The following is a 12,532-nucleotide window of genomic DNA, read 5'->3' as shown; positions in this document are numbered from 1 at the left end:
CGATTATTTAAAAGTTTCGTAACTTTCGTAACTTTCGTTCTCTAAATCAACTCATAGATCGCCAATTTTTTGTTATCTTTTTCGCGCTAGCTGTATTCCAAGTATGCATGCAGTAAACTGTTTAAACCCCGGGTCTTAATTGTTTGCTTTAAGCAATATTACACTATCGACATTGCATGTGATCGACTCCATAGTGGTTTTCGACAAGTCATGTTATCAAGTCATTTTTATTGAAGCTATAGTAGCTACACTTTGCCTTTGGCTTCTGAAGCTTAAGCCTTAGTAGATATTAATAGTTAATCTTTAAAGATATATTACATGTTTTCACATAATCACATTAATAGAGCTATAGATCTATCGAATGTGAAGTTGGCCAGACTTCAAACTTGAATTGGCAATTGTTATAAAGTGTGGAGTTTACATATTAACGTTGTTGTTGTGGAATTTACATATTAACGGTACGATAACAAAACCTCCGAATATTGCCCTTATTCTCCTTAGTTTTCAAAGTCACCTACATCTTACTGAACTTGCTTAGAAGCAATCAAACGTATCCATACAGATACATGCACCAGAACACTCGGATATTAAGGGGAAGTTACCCAGTTTATTCAAGTTAACTGAGACATCGCTACCGAAGGAAGCGACGCCGGGTTTGTTGCTTGAGTGAGTGCCAATAATTACTTCCTTACCTAAGAACTCCGGATGTGACCAGTAGAGGCGCATACTTTCGAAGTAAATCAATAAAATGTGATGAACAGCTGAGTACATTCAAGGAGACGTCATCTCTTAGCGTCGCTTCTACATCGATCTAACTTTTTTGACTTGTTTTGCTCTAAATATCGTCGCTTGACGTCATGCTGCGATGCAATGTCAACACTTTCTACGTACATGAATAACTTTTCCCCGAATTTGAATATTAGCCGGAAATCACTACAGAGTATCGAATTACTGCGAATTATTAAGCGTGCAAGCTGAAAAATTAGCTTAACCACGGCGAGAATCGAACCCGAAACTTTCCAAGAAGGGTCTAGATGAAGCACTCTGCAATTTCAGCTGAAATTCTAAGATCGGTACATGCGAGTGTAAGGGGATCTAGATCAGCTTTTTATAGAAAAGAATTTGAAGTAGTAGACGATTTTGGACTAAATGTTAAGATTGCAGAGGTTTTTTAAAGTAGATTTTAACTTTACGTGCGAAGTACTCCTTTTCTATAAAAATTAGGAAGAACAACAATCATTATGACTTTCGAAAAGAGTTTAAACAGTCCATCTGAATATGCATGGTGATTAGAATAGTTAATTTTGGTCTAGTTTTACTTAGAATTCTTTTAAATATGTATATAGTTAATTTTATCATAAATTACATTAAAGTTATAGTTCAGCTAAAATTCAACTTATTATTGTGTCTGTTTCTGACAGTGAAAGCGAGAACTAACTTCTATCGCAACCCCGTTCTCCAGTAAATCTTCAAAACACTCTCTAGGTATATGTTTCCCCGCTATCTATACTATTACATGCGCGAGCTATAGCCCTTGCAAGCGTGCAGCAGCAAAAACTCGCGAACTCCCGAGATGCAGCTAGAACATGGATAACAAAGACTGTAAGGGATGGCAAAGACCCTAAAGGAAGGCAAAGACCATGCATAAGGGATGGCAAAGACCGTAAGGGATGGCAAAGACCGTAAGAGATGGCAAAGACCGTAAGGGGGAAAGGATATAACACGAAAACACGCAGTGCTTAATTTCTTCCAATTAATAATAGCCCATGCATTGAGCAGGGTTTCAATCGTCCAAATAATGATTGACTTCCACTATAGCTCATGCGCAGTCATAAGAAAAAGAAATGTAATGAGGTGTTTTAAATTACCAGGTACATTTATTTTATTTAATATTTAGAAAATACAATTAATATATCTTATTATCAAGTAAGAAGTATTTTTTTAATATATTGAATCAAAAACGGCGTATAACCATGTCAGTCACAACAGAAAAGATATCCCCTCTGAACCAGGCTTTGTGTACCACTTCCCCAGGTCGGCTTACGTCCAAGCTGAGAGTGAAGAATGCATGGTTTGTGCGGCGAGTTACCTAAAACACAGCAGAAGTCTTATGAATGGAATAAACAGCTCGTGGGAATTGTTCGTTTAACAATGTCGATCTCGGAGATGCATAGGCTATAGCGCTTGACAAAAGGATAAGGAGAGAAAAAGTTGTTCTTTACGGTAATAACAATATCAATTGTTCACCAGAAAAATAATCGCAAAACTTTCCCAACAACGAGTGCATGTATACTTGCAAGTTTTGCAAAAGAATACAATTGCAATATATATTTACCCAATTGTAACCATTCGTTATTACTATCTTTGACAGGCACCCAGTGATCTCTTTGAATAGGTCCACCAATGGGAGTTTTACCGTCTTTACAGATATCTTGAGAGTTGCAGAGTTGTTTTCCATTGGACGTGCATATTGAAACTGCTTGTTGATATGAAGTTGTAGGTGGAATATTCTTCATTGAAATCCCTGCACCTAAAATTAAATTATAATTATCAAAAACGACACATGATGCATGAATGTAACCCGTGTCACATCAGAGACATTAAGATCTCATTAGTGAATAAAGTTTTAGACGGCACATGCGATTTCATAGCTTCATAAATTCTCGCGCTTTATGTGGAAATTGTTAGCATTTCATGATCAAGCCTTGGCAAGTGTAACTTCAAATTTGCGTTCGGTTAAATGTTAGAACTCTTCCCATCGGCTAAAACATGTCTTTAACATTTGTTATCGTACTAAACCACTAAACCATTAAAGTGTTGCTATTAATATAGATGTACAGTATTAATTATACAGATATGTTATGTGTTGTCTGTATACAAGGGCCCACAGTAATGGGTTTTAAGCTGTTGTGGTGTCCCCACCTTTTGTTGCTGTCACCATGTTGTTGTTGTTGTTGTTGTTGATGCTGTCACCTTTCTATCCAACCTTAAAACGTGGAGGCTTGTCATACTCTGCATTCCACAAGTTTGACAAGGTTTACGCCAAGTTCTGAGCAATTTTTCGTATTTCTCAACTCATAAAATTCACGTTATTAATATCAATTGTAATTAAACCGTCCGAGGAAAGCGGTCAAGAGAGCATATTTTTTGGTTTTCCACTGAGACATCGACAAATGTCTGACGTTTACACGTTTTGGGGGAGAACAGAAATGGTTGTGTGTATGTGTTGTTGATTGTGTAATTATTGGCGAAGCTAAATAAATAAATAAATAAACTGATGCATGCACAGGATTGATAATATACGACAAGGTTTCTTTTCTATCATCAGTTCGAAGCAGTTTATTTTGCGTTCTCCATACCTGCTCCTAAATCGTAAGCTCTCTTTTATTCGAAAGTGGAAGAGAAAGGTGAACAGTTGAATGATGGAAATTTTGCTATTATCGAGCCTCAAATCAATAATTTCATTCAAAGGCCAATTTTACCTTTGGGTTCTACTCGGCAACAGGGAAGAATTCCAGTAGCGCCAGGGTAACCATTTTTCAATCCCCATGCGGGTTTCACTCCGACTGAGCTGTGAAGTTTGCAAGGATGATGTAGAGATTTACCTGAAAAAATTGTAATGCTTTAGTTTATCATTCGTTATTACAGGCATATCTGAATATTTTCTTACCAACTTGAAGCCATTCATTGAAGCTGTCGCTCACAGGCACCCAGTGATCTCCAGGAATTGGTCCGCCATGCGGTGTTTTACCATCACTACACAAATCCTTTGAATTGCAGAGATCTTTGCCTTGGTTATGACATTTTGTTTGCGCTTGTTGGTACGAAAGTCTATTTGAGACTTTTTCCAAAAAGATTTTAGGATCTTAAAAAAAGATAATTACATTTAATATAGCATGCATATTTGTATTCATTGCGAGAATTTATCATTTTATATTTTAACTGCCAAGATAAGACAAAACAGACGATCGTCAAATTATCGTTCTGTCGAACCCCCCAGCTCAGCCTTCCTGGCAACAAGGTCATCTCCACGTCTCATCTCATGTTATGAACATTTCTTATATAAAGTCCCACCTTCCACTTTTATTTTGCAGCAGAACAAAATTCCTTTGACGTTGATAGCACTATTCGATAGACCCCAAAAAGGTTTATGACCCAGAGAGCTGTGGAGAAGACATGAACGATGACGGTTTCCTAAAAAAATAATTTATTTAGAAATAATAAGAAAAGCAATAAGGAAGCAATAATAAATAATATATGAAGAAAAGCCTAAATAAATTGTAAAACATTGTGGCATAACGTTCATTGAACTTTTAACTATAAAACTATAAAAATTGACAGTGTATTTGGGTATCAAGATACCATCTTCAGGTCTAAAAAAATAACTAGCGTACAAACCGCCAAAACATTTCAACATTCTATAAAGTTGATTACCATGCATGATAACCTACTAAAAACCGAATTTTATGTTAAAATAACTACGACTTATTGTTCGATGTCCAAGTTAATACATCCGGCCAACTGTTTATAAGGAATATATGAAGAAACTTGATCACTTTTTCACCGCAAATTGTTGTATTGATGTATTTAACTAATTTATATAAGACGTCATATAAGACTAATTCATATAAGATAAGTTCTATAAGACGTTTCGATCAGAAACCTTCGGTCTTCGTCAGTTGACAATTAAAAACTAAGAGGCTAATAACAGGCCTCTATTTATGCAGTTTGTTAGCTAATTAAGATGCATTAGAGACCTATAAATATCCGGAATGTCAACATGGTCATTGCCAGAATTTTTGTCCACTTGGGAACGCCAAGCCTCGAGGAACAATCGTTTATGATAATTATTTTCCCTACTAACTATTTCGGCATTCATAAAATCCATTATCCATACTATGGTCATACTCCTCTATACGTGTTGAGCTATCTTAGAATTCTTATCTTTATGTTCAACAGCTCTGTTATGTTCCTTTACACTTATTGTTTTTAATGCTTGGTTAGTTTGGCCATAATAAACAAAATAACGAATGGAACACTTAATTTTGTAAACAATGTCTCAATTGCACTGTCAGTATTTAATTTATCTTTCGGCTTGGGAAATTCTTGTTGTAAGGTGCGAGTCGGTTGGAATGAAACACGAACTTTCTCCCGTTGTAATGTTCTGGAAATTTTCTCGGTAACACCCTTTATATATGGTAACATAACATAACTAGATGACTAGATGGCGAGTTTCGTGCTGCATTCTCACGCTTAACTTCTCGTGTCGATATCGCCTATTGTCACAGCTTTTGAAGACTTCTAAGGGATAGCCGTTGTCTATTAAGACCTTTATAACACGTTTTTCCTCTTTACGTTTTCCTCGGTTGGTTGAGGGGATTTTCTCCGCCCTATCGAGTAAGGTATTCACTACAGATCGTTTATGTTGTGAAGGGTGATTAGACGTTTAATCCAGGTATTTGTCGGTATGCGTCTTTTTTCGGTAAAGATCTACCCTAATTTGACCATTTTGTGTAATTGTCACAGTATCAAAAAAGCGCACAATCATCAACAAGGCATTACAGATCGAATTTGAATTTTTTGACACTTCTGTGAACAGGTAACTATCTCTATATTTACTCTTATTACAAATAATTCACAATGTCTTTTGGCTTTCCATGCAATATTCTAATTTTGGGTCATTCTTTTGTCCGTCGCTTACGTGATGATTTAAAGGTTAATTTCGATTCCCGCGCATCCTAAAATTTCCATATTCCCGAATCGGGTTATGTCACCATGCTGGGTACAGATGGCCGTACAGTTGAAAAAGTGTTTCAATTCGATCTCTCCTATGTCCGATCTGTCAAACCTGACATTATAATTCTCGAGTTGAGCACAAATGATCTGAGGTAGTACGCCCCTGAGGTAGTAGGATCCAGGGTTGAAGAGCTCGTTTGCCTACTTCGCGACGAATTTCACGTTCGCGTCATTGCATGGGGTGTGCCAGGTGATTGACCGCAACATCGCCAAAACGCGGGAATCTTATAGTGTTTTTAACACCAATGCCGCTCTTTTGCACCAATATTTGTCCGTGGTCCTTGCAATTGCAGAGGAGCAGGGCATTTTTCTGTGGGAACATCGGGGATTTTTCAATCCTGCCCGTGTTCTGTTATCCACGGACGGCGTTCATTGTAACAACTAACACACAGGAGCAATATTGTTTGTATAGGAGCTATCGCTCCCTAAGCTCTGGCACTGTTGTAGTTCATTTATCGTGTGTATATTATGCATATATTATATTATATATGTGTGTATATGTTTTTCTCTATATCTCTTACTACGCATACTCCGCATTTTTTATTTGCCGTATATCATACGCTTGACTTACCCAGTATGGGCTAGATCAACATGACTGTTTGCAGATGCCCACGTTGAGATTTCAACATTAGGTTTTTCGCTGCACAGGACGAGTTCATGATTTTACTTGTTTTATATGCGTTGTGTGGTTTGTGATATTTGTCGTGCATGCATGCAGATGTAGTTTTATGGAAAAAATGCAAGTCAATACATTGTGGGATGGTGCGGCATGTTGTTTTTAGCTTGCAGCATCACTGGATGATCAAATGTGGCTACCCTTGTTGTATGCCATGATTATTTCGACTTTTTTAATATTTGTCAATTGTATTGTTCGTGGCGTGTCTCTGGCAGACAGTAATTCACTTATCACCACAGACATTCGTTTCGCTCTTGCTCTGCTTTTTGTTTGTTCCTTACTTCTTGCTATACGGAATTATGCCTGCTACGACTACCAGAGCGAGTACACGAGTGCAGAGGCGAGCGCAACCAATCCGACCTGACCGACCGCGACGATGGGTCTAATTCGCCAGCGTCAGTTCCTAGTACCCTCTTTGTTCCTAGGATCTATATTCTGAAATGTGTGCGAGATAATAACGAGGACAAGTCGTGAACTGCAATAAGGTAAATTTTATTTCATACGTCTATTTTATTTCGCTGATTTAGGATTTAGGTATTAGGTTGTTTGTTAACAATAATGATTAATGAATATTTAATATAAGCGAGCAAGATCGACGCGTGCCTTGCTGCATGCTGTCTGCAACGAATTTATACTTACACGTTCAATAAATTTGCACTTATTTGCAGCTGAAATTCTAATTTCTAAACTCAATTCGTAACGTTGAGAAAGCAAAAAAGTGAATAGTTAAATTAAACCGGCTGGATTTGGATTTTACTATATTTTCAACTTGAATTTACTCAATTTTTGACAATAGGTGTAAAGTAATATGACACTATGACTGTGGTCACTGAGACTCTATGCAAATGTATTTCCTAGGCATGCTGACGAGCCCGGATATGGGGCGAAACAGACTTGAAATTAATGAACATTAATAATATTTACGTGTATGATTATATTCCATTATGACTATAATCCATTTTTATGAATTATAATAGAAGACATAATTATATGAAGATTATATTTCTTCAAGTACTTTCAAGAGCGAGTTGCAAACGGCTGTTGAAGCGAAAGTCAATATACTTTTGACTGTCTTATCGATTGCCCACAAAGGTTTTAATCTTCTCAAATTGCCGCAAATTGCTTTTTAGAGTTAGGAAAAAAATCTCCGAAAAGTGAATCCTGAACTCCTCAGAGAGACCCCCTAGAGCTAGCTTGCAATCCAAAAATTTTGACTACGAAAAATCCTGGATCTGCCCCTGCCGGGCTAGAGTTGACCTTGGCTGTACACTTCTTAGTTCGTACTTATTTCATTATATCCCACATTAGTTGCTACTACGATAACTACGATGAGACTCATGGGTAATCGTGCGCAATGCTGATACAGGGGTAAAGCTAGTGCTCCTCTACCTCATTTCACTATTTTCATATGGGCGACTCCGGTTGCAGATGCTCAGTGCAAGGGCACGACTGGTTGGCAATCTCTACCTTTTCCTTACCGCCATTCTTTTATGTGGATTTCTTATATGCATGTTTTATATATTACTTGTTTTGTTCATTTTATAAGTCTGTCTGTAGATACCTTGTCATGACGGGGTGGGGTTTGTCTGCTTTACCCAAGGAGCCTGCACTTGAGACTTAAAGTAGATTAAATACTTTAGTTTGATGCGCGAGTAATTTCCCTGGAATTCTGATGACATATAGGTTACGCGTGGGAGAGCGGAGATGAGGGTCAGTATAGATAAAAAGCAGAATGTGCTGCCAATTTATTCTGCTCCTCGTTTCGACAAGGTTATTACAGATCGAATTTGAAACCCGCCCTCCTCCCCGTTTTATCTCTTAATGTAAAGGTATATTGGTTTGGGCGTTTAAATTAGCCCCACCTTTTCTGTACGAATTTCTTATCAATTTCATTTATTGTTTGTTTATTAATAATTATTAATTAATTTGTTGTTAAGTAACTGAGTGGTCTGTGTCTGAGTTGTTTTTGTACGAGATCTAGAACACAGAAAACAGAGCTCGTCATGACAAGGTATCTTTTAGATAGTAAGGTAATGAGGGGAAACGATATAGATATATAGATATAGACGTAGAATGAAGTAGTAACTTTATTACAATATGCATACCATAGAAATTAGTGCCGGTTATAGATTGTAACGATCATAGATTTTATAGACATACTCACACTATGCCATAACATACGATCATTTCAAAACATTTTTAACTGCATGTATGTGTAGCGCGATATACAAATCCAGGCAACAAGATTTTTGCATTTTGCATGATTTAACTTACCAATCTGCGCCCATTCGTTTACACTGTCACTCACGGGCACCCAGTGGTCACCAGGAATTACTCCAGTGTAAGGAACTCCATTTTTGCATATTGTTTGAGAATTACAAAGCAGTTTTCCATCCGATTTACAGTTTAAAATTGCCTGTCGATATGAGAGTGTCTTCGGAACTGTCTTTACTGTAACTGCATATTCAGCATCTGAAATTGGACAATTTAGAAAAGGTGACACCGAAAATCTTATATCACGATTTAAAAAGCTTAAGGGGCTAATTACATGCATGGTGTCTTTTCAGCTCGGGCTGAGTTTCAGCCCGGCAAACCGGGGCCAAAATATTTTTCGATTACATGGCAAGTTTCAGCCCGGGCTGTGTTATGACACGTCAGAATTATTTTAAGGCCAGGGCTGAAATTTCAGCCCGGGCTGAGTTTGTAAAGGTTGGTATAGTAGACCTATTTCGATTCTTCGAGGGCTTTAAAATCTTGAATGACAATATCTTGACCTTAAGGGACTATGACTGCACATAAAAATGAAATAAACAAACGAAAAAGCATTGTCAAGGCGAATTTTTCTGTCCGAGTTTAGGTTTATTTACGATTACATGACAACAACACAAAGTCTCAGCCCGGATAACTCAAACCGGGCTGAAATTCTTGTCATGTAATCGCGTGCGCGATTTTGTTAGGATTTTATAACAACCCCGAGCTGAAGTTTCAGCCCTAACACTCCATGTAATCAGACCCTAAGTTACCAACCTGTACAAAACAAGGCAGCCGAGAGACTCAAGAAGCCGAGCAGGACTATTCCTTGAACTAAGAGATTGCTCATCATTTCATAAAATTCTATAAAACAAGGTCATATATACACAAAGGATCAATTCTTCTATTTTACTTGTAATAATTTAATGCATTAAAACAAGAATACCAACTAAGGGCCCTGTCACACCGTGCAATTTTTCTTGCAACTTCCAATTCCCTGTCACACCGTGCAATTCTTCTTTTGAGAGATGTAAATTTGGCTATCACCGAATTTTTGTTTTTATTACACTCCATGCATGGCGTTTTGTATACTTACATTTCGAGAACATCTCTTAAAAGTAGAATTGCATTGCAAGTTATTTACACCGTGTAACATGGCCCTAAGCAAAAATTAACTCTGAAGAGATTTTTTATTATAATATTTTCCAAATATGAGCTTCTTTACTAGACCCGTTTCGATCTCTACATACCTGACGTGTCTTCTCCAAGCGTGAGAGTATGGTTACTGGGGACTGGCGTATTTGTAAGATTAGAGGGAATATATATAGACGTGGTAGCCTTCTATTAAGATTGCGTTGACGGACGTGTGTCCAGTGCGTTCAGTCTGTGGTGAGTGAAGCACGCGCATTCCCGAAATATAATCACGTATAGCAATGCGTCACAGGATGATTGTTGATCTCTTTGATCTTTCGTCTTTTTTTTTCTTCGATCTTTCATCTTTGGATATTAAACTAAAAACAACAAGGTCATTTCATCTTAAAATAATCACTAGTGGAAAACATCGTTATTCCCATGTGCTTGAACGTTTGATATACGCGTGCACACACTAGAAAATAAGACTTCTCAACCAGATTAACTATATGTTTTAATTAATTTTGCACAAAAAAACTTATTTGCTAGAGGGACTTGCTGGGAGGAAATCTTTCTTAAGAGGATAAATATTAAAGTACAACATATTGTAAAAAATTATACTTTTAGTTTATGTTAACACGGGGCGAACGAATTTGAGATCGTGCTGGAATTCATTTACTTCCCATGCATTTCTGTGCAGTACATGTCATTACCTGCCGGCACGCACTGCACAAAATGGGATACGCAAATGACACGCACTGCACAAAAGTGGGAAGGAAAATTTTGGGTATCTTAGGGGTTCCGCACGAAACTAGTTTTACAGCCTGTTGTAGAGAGTTGGTGAGACGAACAGTTAAATCTAGATTAGAAATTTAAGTACGAACGTTTTTAGTGACGTTATATCACGCGGTTTTATTCAAACTATTATCATTTTCTATTTTGCTAATTGATGCAATATGCAATATAAACTAAACCGAATTTGCGTCAGCTTTGAGACTTGTCGAGGACTACACGGTCTTCGGTCACACTGCTAGTGTTACGCAAACACATCTGAAACCTTGTGATTGTAAAGCGAAGAAAACTTGTCTGGGCATACCATGCAATAAATTCATTGTCAATAACAATGTTAATGACATTTTCTATTAGCTGTATCATATAATGCTGATTTTAAGCTAATAGCTTGTCGTTTCAAGTAATCTCTACGATAACTTAGTTGTTTAATTTTGCCTGTCAGCCAGGGTTTACATAAGTTGATTTCCCCTTTTGCACGTCTTTGTTTAACGGCGCGTGTTTTACCGCAATATTGAGAAATTTTATCCAGTAAAATATATATATATATATATATAATTATATATATATATATATATAATTATATATATATATATATATATATACTTCCATAACCCGTGATTGAACGAGTTCACATTGCGTTTTTTGTATTATCTGCATGGTAAACACAACCTCGGGTATCTCTTTAGCCTTTATGCTTTCAATCGTTAAGTTCTGATTGAGTACACAGAATATACGCGGTGCAATGTCGTTTAGCTTCGATCTAGTACACAGAATCAGGGGCGTAACTAGAGCGATAATTGGGTGGGGGGGGGTTGAATATCCATATATCAAATTCTGCCTATTTCTTTATGATATTGCACAAAAAAACACGACGTTTATATATCCCAAATTCCGAATAAACAAGACATCTTGAGAGTCAAAATATTATATTTGTTGCGATTATTGGTAAGGGTGTTAAAATTCTGAACTTAATTAAAACGTAATTCACGGGTATAACGTGATACCCACAGGCTCTTAGGAATATGCTGACATTAAAACCCTGGTAAATAAGTTGAATGAAACATTAGACAAATTTTTGACATTTACCTTGAGATCCCTCATCACATCGCCGCATCGTGATTATGTTTCGCGAAATTTTTTACAGATCTCTTCTATAATAAATACGATACCAGACGGATTGCCAGATATAAGTCTCTAAATGAACTTTCAACTGAAGGATTTTGAACTGAACTTACTCTGGTTATAATCAGGGCCGGATTAACCATATGGCAGAAGCGGCATATGCCACGGGCCCCGCGGTTTTGGGGGCCCCGCGCTTTACTCAGTTCAAATTTTTTTTCGGTGCGTGGGAGACGGAAAAAGGGCCACAAAGCCGCATAGCAACAAAATAAAATAAAGTGACTCCAAAAAGCGAGGCCCCATAAATAAATAAAAATGCCTTTAAAGCTCATATTAATTAAGCTATCGGAGCAAAATAAATAACGCGAAGCCTTAGAAATCAAAAGTCGAGGCCCAATAAGGCACCCCTGGACCAGATTCTCCCAAGAAAATTTTAGGGTAATGGGAAAATTTAGAAATTGAAAACTTCAAGTAAAGGCAGGGCTGCCCAGAGGGGTGGTCAAAGGGGAAATTTGCCCCGAGCCCGGGGTTGTAAGGGTCCCCAAAAACCTGCAAGAATAAAATTAAACTGCATGTTGTTGGAAATATATAGTGGCCTCTTTCAGAAAACCTCTTAGGTTATTTATAGTTTAGGTAATGCAATATTATACTCGATTTTGCAGAAATCTCACCCCCAAAACGCAGGAAATCGCATTTGCTGCACACTAAAACTCAAAATTTTCTTGGGGGAGGATGCCCCCAAACCCCCCAAATACGGCTATGGCCCCC

General features: G+C 37.4%; 1 protein-coding gene across 1 annotated transcript; it reads right to left on the bottom strand.

The window, feature by feature from the left end:
* Positions 1-1,885: 1,885 nt before the first annotated feature.
* LOC114534358 lies at positions 1,886-9,582 on the bottom strand. Its single transcript, XM_028555797.1, has 7 exons — positions 9,500-9,582; positions 8,747-8,944; positions 4,075-4,194; positions 3,671-3,865; positions 3,483-3,605; positions 2,336-2,530; positions 1,886-2,089 (listed from the first exon to the last, which is right to left on the bottom strand). Exons 1-7 carry the CDS (start codon positions 9,573-9,575, stop codon positions 1,977-1,979), a joined length of 1,020 nt encoding a protein of 339 aa, XP_028411598.1. The 5' UTR covers positions 9,576-9,582; the 3' UTR covers positions 1,886-1,976.
* Between the last annotated feature and the right edge of the window lie 2,950 nt (positions 9,583-12,532).

The sequence above is a fragment of the Dendronephthya gigantea genome, unplaced genomic scaffold (genome assembly GCF_004324835.1).
Source record: "Dendronephthya gigantea isolate DGI-Jeju-01 unplaced genomic scaffold, DenGig_1.0 000099F, whole genome shotgun sequence".
NCBI classification, from domain to species: Eukaryota; Metazoa; Cnidaria; class Anthozoa; order Malacalcyonacea; family Nephtheidae; genus Dendronephthya; species Dendronephthya gigantea.
This window is presented reverse-complemented; position numbering and strand designations above follow the sequence as displayed.